This window comes from Dromaius novaehollandiae, chromosome W (genome assembly GCF_036370855.1).
Source record: "Dromaius novaehollandiae isolate bDroNov1 chromosome W, bDroNov1.hap1, whole genome shotgun sequence".
NCBI lineage: Eukaryota > Metazoa > Chordata > Aves > Casuariiformes > Dromaiidae > Dromaius > Dromaius novaehollandiae.
The window spans coordinates 17,202,833-17,222,822 of record NC_088130.1 but is presented as its reverse complement, the minus strand read 5'-3'; the positions used below and the strand labels follow the sequence as shown (position 1 = coordinate 17,222,822).

The window sequence follows — 19,990 nt, the reverse complement described above, 5'->3', positions numbered from 1 at the left end:
GCAGGGATTGTGAACACAAATTGTTCTCTATGCTGAAATGTCAGTGCTGTCTGGTCCAGACTTTAGGCGGCAGGCACGCCTGTTTGTCTATAGAGTCGAAGAAAGAATTTTCTTAATAGTTCTACTTTAAATGGTCAATGAGGAACATTTCCCGTGATGCAATGAGTGCTTACTATTTCATTTTGGCCAGGAAGCACAACCCATTTTCTCAAAACTATTGGTTTGTTAATTCGTTTGGTAAAACAAGTTCAGTAACTTGAAACAAAGTCTCTGTACTCCAGACAGACTACATCCAACTTTAATAAAAGAGAGAGGGAAATATTTTTAACACTAACAGTAACAAAACCCCACAATTCTGCTTACCACAACTCCAGGTAAAATGACAGCTTTTCGGAAAAGCTGTTTCACTATCAGAAAGAGAGCAATATACGTGCTGTTGAATATAGGCATTTATTCATTTCTCCGCATCATCCTTAAATGGTAACCAACTCCTTCCAGAAACTGCCATATTGGTGTGATCAATTTAAAAAGGATTTTTGTTCACAGTCATGAGGCTCTCGCTGCTCTCTGATCTCAGCACAGAAGTTCAATTACATAAATACCGGGCAACTGAAACTGCACAGTTATGACCAGACATCCTGTTTGCTGTGTATTCTATTTTTAATACTTTTATTATGTTAATAATGGGAACTCCTGGTTTAACCAGTCTGCTTTTTGTTATAAGGTAATTAATCCTGCAGTTAATCCAAAAACACTTTATCAGATATCCAAGTGTGTACAAAATCCACTTCTCACTGTGAATTTTAAAGTCCCCCCTCCACCACCCAAGTTCTTCATTTGCAATTTGGGAGCTTTCCAGACTGGTGTGAGACAGAAAGACACCCATTTTCATAATGACTTCAAGAGGGTATCTCTGTTAACTAATCTTAAAGCAGTGCGGCCAAAGAAGATTCTAACATAAGGTTTATGTATGGAAACAAAGATACTAGAAAGAATACAAAACCTGAAACATTTTATGGAGAAATTTCCTAATAGCAAACTAGCCAGGAGGCACTGCGTGCCGTAAAGGGTGGGAACTGCTACACACTCTCAACACCCACTGAGAGAGGGATACTCCCATTTGGGAGAAAGCCTTTCTTAACAAGGACAGGAACTCCTCCCCTGAAGAATTACAGCTTAGATCCCTTTTAAACTCAGGTTCTTTCCTCATACTGGTTTTTCTTGAAGTATTTTTTCTTTCTCTTTGAGGCAAAAACTGGGCATCTCTCTCAGCCCTCTCCCAATTACTTATGGTCTGACTGTAAACATTCGTCCAATACTTACTAGCGATTGCTCTCTCTTACATACATTTTAAACTGCCGTTCCTGCTGAGAGTTAGTCAGCTGTCTCCTGCTTTCCCCCACTTTAACAACGAAAATGTTAACTGACTTAGCAAAGGATTTACTTTTAAAAGAGCTCTCTGATTCAGCATTTAGACTGACTGGCTTATATACTACATATTCAGTCCTTACATCTTGCTCAGTTCAAATGTGTCTTCTCTCCCTGTATGAACTGCAGATTTCCAGAATGAATACCACACTTAGAGACAAAACAAAACACTGAAAGAAAATAATGGAAAAACAGTTTTTCTTCTTTCCAGATGGAGTGACTTTAAAGGCTGCAAAAGATAGGCTGAGAAGCACTAGCATCAACTCAGAGCCTCAGATGTTGATACGCATCTTCAAATCTATCCTAGCCTTGGCTTTTGCTGAAACAATCAAAAAAGGATTTTAAGTAATACTAACTCTCGTTAGCTGTTTTACGAGCCATTTCTGCTGAGATGGAAATAGGTAACTCACTTCCTTCAAAACACTGAACAACCTTTAGATATGACTAATTTTGGCTCAATTTTTCCCACAGTCAAAGAAAGAAACAAAATGTTCTGTATAGACACTGTTCTCCCCAGAAACACAGTCCTGCAATCAAAATGGTCAACATAGTGTAAAAACATTTCATTGGCAGTGAGCTTTTAACAGAGATACTCTGTCTCCAGCTAGGTCTAAAAAACCATCTTGGAACAGTCTACTTCGTCACAGGAAGGCCTATTTCAAAAGTTCTCAGCAAATGAATGGATCTTCCTTCAGCATCTAAAATGACTGGGAGAGATGGAGCTGAGATGAGATGCATGCAAAATATGTAGCAGTTTTTTGGTCATATGTAACCCTCACCCCCAAATTATGATCCTATTTTCATTGAAGTTCTACCTTGTTTGTATTTAAGCTAAAATGAAATCGTCACAGTATTAATGTAAATTCAGTTTTTATGTTTTAATATTTTCTGTGCATTCAAAAATGCCTAAAATCCTTCATAAAACAGACACATCCATGAAGAATGCATTCTCTACAGTTGCTATTATCTGTAACAAGCACAGAAGAGCAAGAGTACAGGAAGAAAAGAAAGGAAGACAAGTGTATCAGTAGCATCACAGTTGCTCCACAGAGAAAGGTGCATTCACTTTCCATTGATTCAAATAAAGAGAACAAGCCAGACAAACATTAACCTTTAATCTTCTCCCTCTTTTTTCATAGGCAAGCCAGGAAAAAAAAAAAAAAAGGTTCAAAGATCTACATTGAGTGAAGGACTGGCATTTATTACAATAGTGTATCTAAACATTGGCTATGAATGGATTGTCACCCTTATGACAGCCTTTTTGCAAAAGGAGGAAATAAAACAGGTTACTGAAACTCAAGACTTCACAACAAAGTAATGAGGGAGAGCAGAGTAGAGAACATGGAAAGAAACCAATCTGGAAATGCATGAAGACAGGATAAAATGCAGGAAAGGAAGTGAAAATAAAAGAACTGCATTTGGTACACTGTACTGTGGAGAGACTAAGACTTAATCATTGTGCCACTCTACCTTTCATTTCCTCCAAAGCACCCAGTGCTGCTAACCCTGAAACCAACACAGGTCTAATCCAGCAGGAACAGTGGAGAAGACTCAAGTGCAGATTGACCAGTGACTGGCAGAATTTTTACCATTATTTTCTCTAATCACACAGCAACCTAAACTTGTCAAATAAAGGGTTATCGACCCATTTCCAATGCACAGCACAATTTTAGCTTGAAACAAAAATTAGTGGTGTGGTGATGGGTCAGTTCAAAGTTTAACAGAAGTTTCTGCCTGAAGTAGCATGAAACAACATTTCTTCCATGATTCTCATCCATAATGTAACCCACAACACAGGCAGGAATGCCTCCAGCACACTGCCATGGAATCAAAGCAACACAGGTATGAAGCAGGCCAAGGTAACACATGGGAAGTCCATCTGGCCATTACTACTTCACAGAAGACATTTGCTAAAATATTTCAAAAACACAGTTGCCAGCAAGTCTATACGTACAGATATATTAAAAAAAAAAAAAAAGTCTGGTTGAAATACAAAGGATAGCTGTATGTAGCTATAGGTGTTTAGAAAAAGGGGGAAGCCTTGCAAAGAGGAAACCCGGGAGGAGAGGAAGAAGTTTGAGGGTCTTATTTTAAAGATTAAAAAATATCTTCTTGGGAAAGTCCCTTCAAGTTGCTCCATAAATAAGAACCTTTTGTATCCTGAATACATTTTTGACCCAACAAAGAAAACATACATGAAAACTATCTGCATCCCAGTTGTTTGTTCTGTCAGTCACATGCTTCATAAAACTTCAAATAATTCTTGTCTTGTAACCATGCCTAATTTAATATGAAAGTCAGAATTTCAGCTCAAACCCTTTGGGGCACTTAGCTGGATTACTGTTAAATCTTTGCCAGTACTTTGGAAAGAGTCAGCATTGCAAAACACCCACCCAGTCTACTCATAACTAAGCCAAGATGGTAATAAATTCAATAAACTGGAAAGAAGCCACTTGCACTATGCTAGTTTCTAGAATATGAAGGATATCCTTGTAAGGGCATCTTTAGCTTGACATTCCCTCAATACATCTCTTCGTCCCCTCTCTCCTATCTCCTAATATTAAAAAGCAAACACAACATAATTAAGTAGCAAAGTTCTTCCTACCTGTAACTAAAAGCTACTTCACATTTATGCCCATTCTGGAGTGCTTCACAGACCAACAATGGGGCCACTTGTAATATTCCCCAAGGGGAACAGAAGCTTCTCCAGTGGGCTACATGGGCACCAGGGGCGGGGCGAAGAGTTTCAACTCTCCTCCTGCAATTCCTTTCCTACACCTACCTATTGCTCCTCCTCAGCCAAGCTGCTAAGAGCAATCAGCCTTTTATGATGTCAAGGATGTTATCTGTGTTGGTAACATTTCACAGCCGGGTCACTTTCCATTTTGCCACTTACAAGTTTATATTAAAAAAATGCAAGTATAACTGGAATTGTAATGAAAGCAATGGTAAATTGATCCAACTTCTCTCATTTTCCAGTTCTTCCTCTGTGCCATGAGTATTGAGCTATTCTGTTTTTCAGATCTGCAGGTGAGTAATCCAGAGTTCACATTTCTGTGTCCATAATCAGGCTTTCATAAACACATAACAGACACACTCGCAACGTTATGGCCAATTAAAACTCAAGTGCACATAATATTCTCCAAAAGTAACTCTTTTCCATGGCAGACTTGTTGAGCCATGAGGGATTTTTATTCTGTCATCCAAAGATGTTTTTACAACATTTTATTCATTTGGCTCATTCCAAGGTTTGAGGGTAATAAAAACATTCAGATAAAGATGACTCAGGAAGAGAGAAGCTGAAAGACACCAGGAATACAGTCGAACACTGGCTTGCATGTGATTTGCAAACATCAAGTTGTGTTGCAGACAAATACGAATAAGATACCGAAAAGCTGATGTCTGGCACAAAGAACAATTAACATTTCTATCTCCTTACTGTGAACAATCAGTCATTGCTTTGACACGAAGCAAAAACAAACAGCAACTCCTTGAACTCTCACAGTCACCACATCTACTAATCTGAGTTTATGTTTTATAAATATTAAGTTAGCTTTCCAAGTAACAAAACAAGTAGCTAAGTGTATTTTTATATCACAAAGATGCAAAACTCAAATCCTGCTTACCCTCTCTGTACTGCCTAGCTCATCTGTGTGGCAGAAGAAAGGATAACAAGTTTCAGTAATTCTGCACCCCATGCATATTTCAGATGACATTTCCACAGAGGTTTCCCAGGTCTTAACACTGAAAATGGAATAAGGAGCAAAGATAGAGGTTACAGAAAAACACTGATGCACCCGCTTTTTCTTGGTTGAAAAGGACTCATCAACTAAAGCAGCAGCCACTCCATAACATAGGCATAAAATGCATTCAGACCTATGGTTCACTTATTCAGATGACTGCTTGATTGGAAAATAAGGGGGACAGAAGCTAAGAAGGGAACCAGAATTACTAACTCCTAATTACACACTATCTTTCTGTCACTACAAATGCAATGTAATAAAGACAACAGGTAATTATGGAGCAAGAAAGTAATCAGTCTTTTTGACATGATCATCTCACTGGACTGCAATAAATCAAACCACCCATTGTGTCTGATTTAGACACACAGTGACAAGAATCATGGATACATTAAGGAGCACTTTCCTCTGTACCCAAACAGTTCAAATATGACAATTCAATATAAATTGTTTTTTAAAGTACTTTCTTAATAAATAGGCACCCGAAATAAAGCAAAAATTGTAAGCATATGGCACAATGGAAGAGTAAACAATATTGCTTTTAGGCCTCGCCAAGGGATTACTGTTACATGAGGAAATCAAGGCTGACTTTTAAAAATCTAAAAATAATTCTAAGAATGCTTCCTGTCTCAATGCTCTGGACAAGAGAAAACAAATGAAAAGACTTACTGTCTACACGCCATCTAGGTCATTGGTATTACACAACCTCCCTTTTTAAAAACACACTTCAAACAAATTCCTATACAGGACGTTCACAGGCTATAACTGATTAAAAACAAGTGCAAGATATGAAACACACCCTGTAAGAACAAAATGGCTTGTTTTCAGAACTCTCTATGTCCCTGACAAACTGCACAGGAAACCATAAGAGAATCTGATGGTCTGGCCAGCTACCTTTAATTAAATTTAACCCTTTAAATATTTAATTATGTGCCACCTTATACTAGAAGGCTAGATCAATACCCAGACATTCACACAAGATATTTACCTCTATATTTCTGTCTACATATTTACAAAGCATCACACATCATTAGGATGAATATACTTGTACAGTGAAGAATTATGCATACAATCGTTCTTTCTCACAGATCCCTGCTTTTTACTACCTGCAGCTCAGTAAGAGAGGAGCAGATGCATCCCTCATACCTCTTTCTACGCTGAGCAGACAATACACGGGCGCATTTCCAGCTTCTATACCCAGCATCATGCCTATCATACCATGTCTGAAAGTTTTACAATCAAAACTATTTGCACTGAAAAAAAAGATTTAATAAGTTTTTATTATGTATTAAATCTCCCTTTGTGTTGTAAGTTACAGGAGAGCATACAGTCATTTTGACAAAGATAAAAAAAAGTAAATTGCTATCCATTAAATTATTATCCTTTAAAACACACTCAAAGCCAACATTTATAGTTGATGCTTACAGTCAAAACCATTAGCCATAACCTTAATTCATTACTAGAAACTATGTTCTACTGCAATATGAATATTGATAAAATGTATCCTCCCCTACATATGTTCATGTTTTCATCTATACTACTGCATGCACTGGTCCTTTTATAGTATTCTTCTGAAAAAACAAAGGTGAGTCACAGTACTAGCTTCTGTTTCCTGCTCTGTTACAGCTTAAATGTTATCACCTTAGATAAACTATCCAACCTGTCCATACTTCGCTGCCTTAAGCGCTAACTGCCTCATGGAAAACTGTGTGTCTTAATTCCCTGATATTTATAACAAAGAGAGCCTTCAGGTGAAAATTTAAGCATGTTAGGACACCAAACGGAAACTTGAAAATTTCAGTCCATTTCCTTGCTCTGCTCAACCTTCCTAGGTACCTTTGGACAAGCTACCTAGCACCTCCGTGCCTTGGCTCCCCATCTGTAAAACAAGTAAAAATATTAAAAATCTCTATATTTTTTAGCCGTGGCAGTAGAGCAAACACATCATATGTTTTTGCAATATCTCACTCTCTGGTAACAAGGTCCTTCGATGAAAAAGGCACTTCACACTCCTGGAATGGAAGGCATTTTGGAAATGTGCAGTCCTGTTACAGCTGTATCTTCACACTACTAGCTAACATGGTGTTCTGAGAAGCTACTTTAATACAACTCAGAGGTGCCATAAAATCAGGAGCAATGCATAGAACGTACAGAAAAAAACCCTGTTATCATATGCATTTCCTCCCCTTGCTGATAAGTAGGTGTGGTACTTTTTCAAAGAGGAGCAAATGTTTAATTCCCTGATAAGTATTGCAGATATTATAGAATAAGAGGGTGTGTTAGCACAAAAGTATGATATATTAAAAAATTATGTATTATGTTTTTTAAAAAAATACTTAAAATACATCTTCTGTATCTAAAAATCTCCTATCTGTATCTATAAATCCTCAATGTCCCCTCTGCTGCCTTCCTAGTCTCTTCAAGCAATCTGTTCTCCTAAGCACAAACACTAGTAGTCAATACACCCTACTACAGAAAAGAGAAACAGCAAAAAAACTGTAAAATTTCAATTTCCCTCTATTTTCTATTAAGCATTTGAAAATTTAAGTGGCTTACTCAGAGTAACATTGAAAATAAAAAAGTCAAATAAAAAAAAAGGCCATGCCATAGTGAAGTTTAATTTGGGTGTTAACCTAAGAAAACCTGCACTTAATTCTGCCTTATGGGTTTCTCACGCCATAAACTGGCATACGCTCAGAAGGGTACCTATTTTGGCTTTAGCAGGCAGAATAGTGGAGGGGAAATTGCAGGAGGCAGAAAGGAAATTCTTAAGAGCTTAAAAAAATGAATTCTACAATTATTCTCCTTCAAAATTTGGCTAAAAAATGAAAAAGCCCTACTCAATGACTTGTCTATGCTTTAAGATAAAAAAAAAATTATTTCACATCACAGCTCCCAGAAAAAAAAAAAAACACTCCAGACAGACAGAAGAAGCCAAATCTCCTCTTCAATCACAAAAGTGGTCACTTAGAAAGGAGATCTTGAGGATGACTGATTACGGCCTGGTTCAGCAAAGCATTTAAACATGAGTAGCTTCACTGAGTTCCTCAGAAGTACAGCCAAAATGCAGAGAAATCTCTTGAATTTAAACAAAAATAAGACGACAACTATAGTTATTGCAAAACTGGCACTGAGCTGGTCATCTTTTCTTTGAAATAAACAGGATCTTGGGCATGGAAACATTTAATACTCTGTAGCTTTATTTCATTTCCTTTTGCAATATGAATGAAAGAACATGGGCAAAACACTCACCAGCCTTCCAAGCTAACTCCCAAGCCCCTCTTTTTTCTCAGGTATTTGTGTTAGAAGTGGAGGAGGAAACCAACTGTAAGGCAAATTCATTATTAGAGCCACATTTGAAAGACACGGCATGCCTGAGTTTGTGGGTGTTCACCACATTCGAGGCATGTGACCTGCAAAGTATGTAGAATACAGTTCATAAAATCAAAACAGTAAGTTCTCTAAGAATCAAAAGTAATGAAATCCAATTTCTTAGGAACTGGTGTCTCATGACCAAACAGTCTAATAGGCTCAAAGTGTCAACAGAAACGCTTCCTGTGGTTGAGACAGTCATAACCTCTCCCCGCCACGTGGCTATCAGGGTTCCCAGAAACGAGGGCGCTTACACTTCTGCCTTGCCTTCAAAGGGGCTGTCCTCACAGGATCGCCAGCAGGAATGTGGCAGTTTCAGAACACTAACAAATTTGACTGAAAATGCCCACTGGAGGCCTAAATTAAAGGGAGAAAAGGAAGAAAGACACAGACAGAACAAGATAATCGCCTAAGCTTCTTTTCCATCAATAATCAGTTTGATAAAATTAAAAGCTTTTATTGAGAACTGCTAATTAACTAGAACACAGTTACAGTACAGGAGGAAAACAACTTTCCTACACCTTCTTTATGAAGTAAATTGCTACTGGAAATCATTTGTGAATCAAACCTATGAAGAATTCAAACAATGATATTTCCTATACTTCAAGAATGCTGTTCAGATACAGAGACTGCCTGGGCAGTGCTCACTGTAGGGTAAGGACTTAGCTTAAAAAGAGGAAAGGAAAAAACTCTATTTGCACTCATCCACAGTAAGACTACCGTTTCAGTAAAACTGCTGGCAGACATTAGATAGTTCATCAGCATCAAGAATCTTTCTATAGACCTACACATTTCCATGATAACGTTTAGATACTATTGTTTAGTTTTAAATGCTGGTACAGGGCTCATAAAACCTGCCAGTAAAGCATCTGAAGAGAGAAACTAGACAATTGTGAGAAGTCACACAATCGGTGCCCACAAGAAGAGTATATACAGCATAGAGCAAATGAGCATAGCACAATTTACACATCTTTAAGAACTCAATCCTGCCTAATTAAAGCTACAGAGAATGTATTTGCTTTTTCATTGAGCTACTTGCCTGCTTTAAAAGACTTTGGTAGGGGGATGCAGGGTGAAAGGAGGGCAGTATTATGAGTGGTACCTGTATCCACTTTTAGGACTATGGTCACCAAAACACATACTAAGAACTTTGAGAATCTCTTTAATCACATTTGTAAAAGCTCTCATCTTTGCCTTCTGCGCTCATACATTTCTTTAAATGATGATATCCATTCTTACAAACTCCTATATATGTGCTTTTACAATAGTGCATATTAATTGTAATACTGAAATAAAGCACGTTTGAGCCAGCAGACAATTAAGATTCCTTCGGAGTCATTACAGTCAATCACACCAGGAAGAACTTGGGAACATTTAAATCCAGTGGATTATTCAACTGCCATGCACAAGTGTATATTCCCAAATAATAAAAAAATCCATATGAAGTTTTTGTAGAAGAAAAATTATGGAATGTTTGAGTTCAGTGCCCCACTTGTTCCCAATGTAGTAAGTTGCTCTGGTTTTCAAATGCCCTGAAAGTGACAGCTTGCTTTCTAGTTCCAAAATTCACTACATTTCTGCTTAGAATTAATTAAACAAACACTGATGGGGGGAGACATTTGAGAAGCACTAAAAATGATCAAATCCTTTTTCTTTTTCTGTATTTTGGAAAGAACAAAACTGTTCTCACATTTTCCATTTCCTGTTTTATTAAAGACAGAAGGTATTTGCAAGCAAAGATGTAAATGGAGCACATTTCAACCGCCAAACAGAGCGATTTATAACTAGAAACAACAGTAGACCCAAACTTCAGTGGCATTAGTAGATCCCAGTAATGTAATTTATCCTATTAGTATCATACAATAACACGCACAAACACTACCTAATTAAAATGCCTCCAGTGCGACTTATTAGATAGAACACTTAAAGTGTTCTATCACAGGAGTTTAACTAATTCTTCCTACAAATCAAAAGGAAAAAATTCTCTGCTAAAACGTCTTTTTCTCTTTGCTGCACAAACCTTGTGCTTTACATTAAAGTGACCTTAATCTTTCACTGCACAGGAGGGGGATGGCTGCTGGCTTGAACCGCTATAATTAACAGTGATGTAATTATCTGTAAACTTTAAACTATTTCAACACATAGCCATGCTGGCCTGAGTTCTCCTAATTTAGAAATGGTCATCTCAGACTGTGAAAGGGAGCAGGCTTATCATCATATGTGTGCTTTCATTGATCTAAAAATGTGGCCTAACGGGAATTATTCACTCTTTCACAACATAATAATAATGTCCATCTGGGGGATTAAATGTAAAATATGCTAAGCAACAACACTTCCTCACTAACTGATACGGGTGCTACTAAAAAGAGAACTAAGACCCTGACACAACATTATTGCAAATAAGATACAGCCGATATTTGGGTCAGAAGTGGACTATTTTTTTCTTATTATGGTTAAACCAAAAATTCCACTCAAATGTTTATATATTTACATATAGATGCAGTATTTTCTTATTCTATTAAATGCTTCTTAAGTCAATTTGAGGCAGAGCTATCCTAAAAACAATAAAGTTCTTTGGACGTGCATAATTACAGTTGCCAAACAACCCATAAATACGGATATTTTTATGGGGACAGAAAGCTAAATGCTGAAAATGCTTAGTTCTAATGGCCTGAAATTACATTCATATGTATTTGGAGGAAAAGATTTTAAAACTACAAGCTCTAATATGATTTAACAATATTTACTGCAATCTAACTCTTGTACATGAGGTAGATACAGAATTTTCCATCTGAATTCTCTTGCCCTGGTTGCCAACTGAATTAAATATGTTATCAGCGAAGGCCAGCAAACACATTTATAGGGTTCTTACAAAGTTCTGCAAGATGAACAGAATTTGGAAAAGTATAGTGAGTGACTCCACTGAACACTGTCTGAAAAACTCTTTAGAACTTCTTACCACATTTCTTTTAGCTGTTAGCACAACACGGTATGTAATTTCAAGCGATATGTTTCAGCTTTGGTCCTTGCTTTAATTCTCAGTATGGTAGATTCAAATAAAAACATTTATTTTGAAAAGTAAACAATATGTAAGAATTAAGATTTTAAAGTAGCTTTAATGTAATACACATTATTATTACAAATAAGCAGAAGCACATCACCCTGAGTAAATCCCCCAGTTACATGGAACCTTTCTTTTACCACATCATATTCTCTTCTCCCTACATTTTTTTGCTGAGACTTCAAAACATTTTCTACTTAAAGTAGAACATCACAACTTATTTTAATGAATTACAAGATCCATATCTTGTCTTTCAGTTATACTGGTCAATTTATTGTTAAAGTATAAAAAAACTACAGCATTTAGCATTAGCCATACATACTACAATTGCTTTTTTCCCCTTCCTTATTAGAAACTTAACAGCTATTTCACAACAAAGTCATTTTTGCTCAGGTTATTATCAGAGCTTAAATATTGCTGACAATTGTAACTCTCTGGAGTGAGATGAAAGCGAATGATCAGTGCAGCAACCACTAGGAAAAATCAGAGGCAACCATATTTTCAGTAAACTAGCAGATAAACTTCAAAAACATGAAGACAGTATTTCCAAGAAAGCAGCAAAAAATACTCTGGAGAAGCTGAATTACTCCTCAAAGTTTCAGTGTAGAATCAAACTAAAACTGAAAGCAGACAAACTCAATTTTGATAATTTGCAACAACTAGTCTTCCTTACCTTATATATATATACACGTATGTTTCAGTGCTCCCCCTAATTACTGAATACCTTTGGTATCCTGTCCTGTGACATTTTTCTACTACTTGAATGCTTTCAAAGCAGCTTGCATGCATCATTTTTAACACTGACCTTCAGTCAAAGGCAATATAGATACCAACATTTGTAATGAATCTACGTATAAAAATGAACTAGTCACTTAATAAAGAGAAATGTTTACCCTTAAATTCCACAGTAGATGCAGATCACATACTACAATTCCACTAGTCTGATTAAAAGGTTGTTTTCTTCCACCTAACACTCAGAACTGGCAAGTACAGTGGAATCTTTTTGTCTAACCAGGCATAGTCCAGTATAATAACAACAAAAATAACAATATTCAGCACTTTTATCACACTCTGCATATTAAAACAACACCACTAATTCTAACCAGCCAACTCTTTCCAAGCTCTACTCTACCGTCTCTTCATCTTATCAGCTAGCTGGTCAGTACATCTAGTGATCAGTACTGTGTATCGATACAGTAATATACACAGCAGAATATTATGTGAGAAAAATAGAGAAGGTAGAGACAGGGAAAGATTAAATGAACAGCAAAGAAAGTATGAGAAGCGGGAGAATGACATACACAAGTACAAGGTTTGAGTGTGCATACACTTGTGTATGTGCATGCACACATATGCACACATGCACATATGCACACATATGGGGAGGTCAACAGACTATCCACAGAGTACTGTAAACAGAAAATAGGGTGAGCAAAACGGAAGAACTTAAGAAGGTGAAAAAGCAGAAAGGGGGACTGAAAATGAACAGTAATGCAGGTGACTGAAGGAGACAAAGGAGAAGAGCGAAAGAAAAGAGCAGGGGAAGGAAGCAGGGAAGGAGAGATTACAATAGAAATTGCTAAAAAATAAAATACTTAAAAGAGCAACAAGAAGGTCTGAAATAGAAAAAAGCAAAGAATTAAAAAAAGAAAGAAGAAAAGAAGAGAAGAAAGCAAAAGGAAAGGAACTTTCAGCTACTTATCTAGAAAGTCTTTCTCACCTATGGGATTTGTTACACTGCCGTAATCCATTTTGCTCCGGTCCACAGTGGCGAGTAGCACCACACAAGCTCCCCCACTGGTTTCTACACAAGCTTCCCCACTGGTTCACATGCCCCTCGAGTGCAGTTAACGCTACCAGTGACAGAGTTCTTATCCAATGCATGGTATCTTCAAATGATCTTTAAATACATTTACGCATATGTAAAGACAGCTCCTAAAAACTTAACTCTTTAGCAGGCAACTTTTTTCAAGAAGCAATTCCCAGGCAGTTGTCAGCAACCTTTCCTCCACAACTGTGTTTCACTTATCCACACAGAAAGAGTTATTTCTCTGTCCTACATTTTGTACTTGGATGAAGAAGCAGTTGCTTTGATTTTGCGATGTCTCAGTATAGCAAAGTCATCCATCTTGTATTAGAAATGGGGTTTCCTATCACAAAGAAATAAAAATGACAGAGGAAAATCGGACAGCACAGGAACAGAGAAATTTAGAAGCTACATTTAATAAGTTAGCACGTGTTCTGGAAGAATAAGCAAGATCAACACACAGTTCAGTTTTCAAGCTGTGACAAAACACATCAGTTACCTTACTTTAAGTACACTTACACAAGCATAACGAGGCTGGTACCAACTCTCCAACTTTTCTGTTTACTTATTTGCTCTGCTTCTCATCTCCCCCTTATCACTCCATCGTTTTATCCCTACCTCTACTACTTTCTTCAATGGCCCCTTCCTTTTTCATTATGTATTTTCTCTCTTTTCTCTTTCTCTTGTTTTTCCCCAGAAGTACTTCCTACTGCTGTATGATGCTATTTCTGACATAAACCAATACGGACACAGCTAAAAATCTGGAATTCCAGTCAGCACCAACCACAACGATTGGACACCAACTACACCAGCTAGGCAGTCCGTGCTGGAAACTTTTTGTTGGAATCAAGTCTGAATCCAAGTAATCCAATAAAGCTCTGCCAGCACCAGAGAGACCTCTCTCCCTTTTTCTCTTCTTGTCCCTAACTATTGGAAGAGTCACCACTGCAATGACCGACCACACTTCTAAGGAACCCAAGGAACCCCACCCTCAGCGCTCAATCAATGGTTGCAAGACCAAACAGAAGCTCAATGCTAAGCTCCTCTTTTTCTTCCTCTTGGGTTGAGTGCAGCTCTCTAGATCTGCACTGAGTCTCCAAGAATTACTAATACTTATGGATCTTAGAAGGCAATGCATATTCTTGCCACTAATTTTAATTTGCACTTCTGCTTACAGTTCTCACAAAGAGTTACTATTAGAAAAATCCCTGCACTTTCAGTTATTTTTACAGTGAGTAGATCTTATTCTTATACATTATTTTTTGCATTTCTAACATGGCTAGTCCATAAGCTAGAGTTCTTTCTCACAAACCTTGGAACAGTAAGAGCGGAACGACCCCCCTACTGCAAATGAGATTTTATCAGTACAAAGGGGTTCACAGTGAGGAAGCGTCCTCCTATAAAAAGAGATGAAAAAGGCTTAACTGTATAAGGTACTTTCAAGCCTACTGTCAAAGATATAGCAGTAAGCCTACTTTGTATAATTTAAAAATACCTCAAACTATGCAAACTCTAACTTATATTAGGGTTATTTATTCCTTCGATGCACGATTTTGCTCAAGGTAGCAAAGTTGCATGATGATACATTTTTTAACATTAAGAAAGCCTTCACTGTCTTAACATAAAGGGATCCTAAATAGCAATGCTAAACAGACATGCTTCATATCCACATACAGAAATGCAAACAGAAAAGGAATTATTTGGTGCAACTGTTTACTGCTGTCTCTGTTTAGATCATGTCTCTAAACTACAACAATACAGAACATATTTTCCTAAATGGTGTATCCCAGCTACAAAATAAAAGAAGTAGTGAATTAAAGGATGCAATCTGGCATTTTTTTAACTCACCATGGAGCTGGTAAATCACCCACACACAACAATGCACTTTGTAGACATTTGTCAAATACTGCAATGCCCATACTAAGGCAACACATCCCAGGAGTTGGCAGCCATGCTATCAGCAAGAATTTGGCTACAGAAAGAGCAATGATTCATCATACATTCTAGAAGCACTGTCGAAACAGCAAAACAACACACTGCTATTTTAATCCTTTAAAGGTAACAAGAGTTTAAAAAAATAATTAAAAACTTGATTGTAAAACTGAGGCAAGCAAAAATCATACTTCTGGTAACACATTTGGAAACGCATCTTTATTCATTAATGACCGGTATTTGAGAGAGCATTTTCTTCTTCAGAAGACAGAAAACAGCTATTTAATGCCAGTGTCAGCTAGTTACTTACCTTGCCATACTGTGATTTAAATAGCTAGCATTATAGAATGCATGTTTCAGAACAGCTGATCAAAAATCATTGGTTTAAAAATATTTTGAGTTAATTTAGCTCACAGTCAATTTTTTAAATCTTCCAAAGTAATTTTTTAGAATAACCATCAAGGCACGTTTTCATGAATTCCCTTACGCTGCAACTAGAAAACTTCCAAACACATCCTCTAAATGAAATGTCAACAGCATAGTCAGAACATTTGTTTCTGCATATTTGCTATTGTTCCAATGCCTACCAAGAAAACTGTTTCTCGATTAACAGCATCTTAAGGTTTGCAAATAATGGAGCATATTTTGTTAAAAGCTCTCAAGTACTACTGCTTTTTCTGACCAAAGCCTTCTTATCTCTCTTCCTCAGAATGTTCGTGTTAAATATAAATGTACAGAAATTTTGTCTTCTAAAGTACAGACCTCTTGAAAGATTATTTATTTCTTTCCATAGCAAATGTATAATGACACATCAAACTGTACCAGTAACTAATGCCCCTTTACTATCACCTTGTCAAAGAAGCTTAAGAATGTCTCTTTAGTGCTTAAAAGGGCATCCTCTGAAAGCATTTCAGATGTGCTGCCCTTTGTCCCACTACAAAAATGCACATCATGAACCCCTACCTTCTGGAAAAAGACTTCATCTTGCTTTCTTTTCTTTTTGCTGCTTTTTCTGATCCTCTGGTTTGTCTGAATCCATTTTGTCACCTGGAGTTCAAAAACATAGTGCTTTTTTAGGAAGAAGATGCAACCTGAGTGCGGCTACACAGAATTAGTAAGAAACTGTAAGCAGACTCAAGATACATTTTTCCATTGCTTCACTGGAAAGAGGGAAAACACTTTTCCAGTCTAGAATGACATGGTCTTAGGTAATCTGGTTAGTCACTTGTGGCATGGTCAAAGCATGAAGTAGTGTTCTTCATCTCATGCAGCATTATTTTTCCTTGTGCTTGTTCCTAAAGCAAACTTACAGCTCCCAGCTTAAGTTTTTCTAGCAAAAAGAAAACGTGTCTGATGCCAGACTGGTTTGCCAAATGGAAAGTTGTCATTGTGGTGTGCAAAAATCCTACGGAAAATCTCTCCACTCTACTCCTTACACCTTGTGCTTCAAGCAACGTTTATTTCCAGCCATCCACTCGACTACCAACACCAATTTTAGATGATGGGACAGTCATTAATAACCCTTAGTCTTTCACGCACAAACATTTATATTCTTAACACGAAAACAATTATTTTAAAGGCAAAAGCGAAGAAGGGTGGGGGTGTCAGGTGGAAAACTCGAGGAGGAGATCTGCAAGGGAGGAAGGCCACAGGGAGGAAAAACGGTCCGCAGAAAGCACCGAACAACTGCGAAAGAAGGTTTGCTCCTCACCTCGCCGCTCACTTGCTGGACGAGCTGACACTCCTTCCAAGTCTCACCCTCCTCCAGCAGAGGCTACACGGGGGAGAAAGCGCACGTTGAAGCGAGCTCGCCCGCACAGCCCCCTCGCTCCCCTCCCTTCCCCTCCCCGCCCGGCTCCGCGCCGCGGCGGGACGGGGCGCGCCGCGGGCAACCGGCCCCGGCCCCGGCCCGCCGCCCCCCACCGGCCCGCTGCCCGCATTACCCGGAGCCGCGCTCCCGCCTCGGCCCGCCGCGCCCGTGCCCGCGCCCGCGCCCGGCCGCCGCGCACCGCAGCCCTCGGTAGGAAATGAAACACCTCCGCGGGGTCCCCCGCCCCCGTGCTCCGGCCCCCGGAGCCCGCCGGAGAGGAGGAGCCTGCCTTAAAGACGTAGGGGCGGGCGGGCTCCGGGCCCTCCCCGACGCCGCCGGCCCCGGGGCGGCCCGCCGGGCTCCCGACACCGCCGGGCTGTACCCCCCCCCCCCCTCCGGGCAGTAACGGCCGCCGCGCAGTAACGATCGGCACACAGTAACGGCCGCCGCGCGAGCCCAGCGCCAAGGCGCCGCGCGCGCAGCGGCGGCCGCGGGGGAGCCCGGCCGGGTGAGGGGGGACCCCGCCGCCGCTGCCCTGAGGGAGGGCCGTGGCCTGCCCGGGGCCCGGCCTCACTTCCCGCTGCTGCGGGGGAATGGGCTAATAGCAGCACCACCATCAAGTGCCTAAAACTTTTCCCCATTGCTCTCCCGACATCCAAGGAATCCAAAATAGCTGATGGGCTACCAGGAGGTTCCGAAATGCGTCTTAATGCGAGACCCTGACCAGCTTTTTATTCATATTATAGGGCAAAAAGCCCCTTACTAAGGCCTCAGTTAAGCACTTTATTCAACAGAGACAGCAAACAGGTGACAAAATTCAGGTGTGGGACTTCAACAGATGCCTGTGCACCTCTTCCAACTTGATACTCAAACTCCACTGTGATGGGAAAGGCTCAGCTACTCTCAGCCATGGGCAATTTGAATACTAGGAACTCTTAGGACATTATTGGAAGCTTTTGCAGTACTTAGCATTTGAAACAAAAGGCAGACTGTGCCGTATCTGGTATAATTAAAACAATGTTGGTATGGCATTTTTAGACTTTTAAAAATAATTTCTATCTGTGCTATATATGACAATTCCCTGAAAGCTTCAAAAGAAAATCTGTGCTCTTGTAAAAGAAAAAGGGTCATCAAAGCATTTGTTTGAGCAAACCCTCCCACGTATAGAATTAGATGGACTTTGCAAACAGATGTAAGTAAATAAAGGTAGGTCCCATTAGTGCCTACTAAATCTTGACAGTATCCCTTTAACTTTATCACTTACAAAAAAAAAAAAAAACCACTCTCCTACCCTTTTTGTTTTACTGCCACAACATCCTTCTTTCAAGATCAAAAGCTTTAGATCAAAGCCAAGATCAAACTCAATGCTTTAAATAGAAGCAACTTCACCATGAAGTATTACACAAAGAAGAACTTCTTAATAGAGATATCACAGTATAAAATCTTATTAGGGCCCTTTATTTCACACTCACAACAGGTCTACTTAAAACAGGTATCAACAGCATATTTTTATATTGTAAAACTACAGCAGATCTCCTGCTAAAGGGTAGTTCTGAAAGCTGCTATAAATTGACTCTTGAACTCTGTGTTTGAATGAAGAAAGAATAACAGAGCATAGTTCAAAGAGAATGAACGAGAATATGAGCAGAAATTGATATTAATGGCAAACAAAAATTAATGTGACTACCTAAAAAACAATGCTCCCTTGAATCAGTTAACAGATTAGATCTTTCATGTCCACAGGAAAAGTCATGGGAAGGACTGGGTCACAGAAACAGCAAAATCGATTTTTCCCAAAATACTTGAAAGAATTGCACCTCCTTTCCATCAAAAGTTTGGAGAAAACTAGGGGGGAAAGAAGTTACAGGAGACATTGATTTTCAGACCTGCAGAACCTGAGGACAAAAATCTCTGAGTGAGCAAACGCCATGTGAGTTAAAACTCAGAGCTAGCTCCTGTTTTCATCTTAAGAGCAGCATGGCTGTTAAGGAAACTCAACAAGAATTGTTAGCAACTTTTTTTTTCAAATTGCAGTATACCTGGTGGAGCCAACACCGGGGGTTCCCTTGCGCTAGGCGCTGTGCACATCACAACCTGGAGAGTCTCTACTGCAAGATGATTGCAACGTAGCGAAAGAGAAGAGCCAACACGCAGCCCCGGGCAGACTGCCGAGGAGAGCAAGCAGTGAGAGGAATAGGGTGGGCCTAACGAGCTGTGGTCACAGCACACCGGCTGTGCAGTCAGCCGTTAACTCTACTTATTGATGCTTCAATAGGATTTAGCTCATGACCAGACTAGGAAAATTTGCTTGGAAAATGAGAGAGGGAGAGAGAAGAGAAAGGATTATGCTGTTATGAACAGCTGGTCTCCTACTGCATTCTCCCATACTCCTGGAAGGAAAGACCTTACAGTAGGTACAAGGGAGACAAACCAAAATGGTAAATCCTGACTTGAAGGGAGAATGACTGCATAGCAGCCCTCCATCAGCAGTCCTCTGTGCTGTGCCACATGAGGCTGACCTGTCATACTTGAATCCCCTCGCAACTGAAACGAAGGGATTAGTCAGTCCAGCATATCCTTCTTTAATTGGAAAGACATTCTTCCATGGCTTCCTAATGGAGCTGTCCTATGTAACAATTTGATTTGAACAAGCATTTATACATCTCCAAGCATGCCAGGGTCCTTTACTCTTGAAGCAGCAGGATTAAATATAACTGAATTTTGAAGTATGTGGGAGGAGGCAGCACTTTCTACCAAGTGGGTGAAGACAGGCCCAATATTCTGGTACATAACTTAGGCAATAATTATATCTGCTATTCTTCAAGTCAGACCAGATCCCA

At 39.1% G+C, this 19,990-nt stretch overlaps 1 protein-coding gene across 14 annotated transcripts in view; it reads right to left on the bottom strand.

Moving 5' to 3' along the window:
* Window positions 1-19,990, bottom strand: part of AOPEP (aminopeptidase O (putative)) — a 204,350-nt gene that overhangs the window by 62,633 nt on the left and 121,727 nt on the right. For 5 of the 14 annotated variants that reach the window (XR_010385753.1, XM_026092442.2, XM_026092441.2 and 2 more), the window contains 2 exons: window positions 17,052-17,114; window positions 16,304-16,387 (listed from right to left, as the gene is read on the bottom strand). Coding sequence is in view for 6 of the 14 variants with exons in the window: in XM_026092442.2 (XP_025948227.2) it covers window positions 16,304-16,387; window positions 17,052-17,114 (147 nt within the window). In the remaining 8 variants the exon portion in view is untranslated. Of the gene's footprint in view, window positions 1-6,430; window positions 7,048-8,417; window positions 8,494-11,636; window positions 12,222-13,321; window positions 13,752-14,720; window positions 14,806-15,256; window positions 15,381-16,303; window positions 16,388-17,051; window positions 17,115-19,990 lie in introns of those variants that run through there. The other 9 variants (XR_010385759.1, XR_010385758.1, XR_010385757.1 and 6 more) reach the window with 9 other exon arrangements.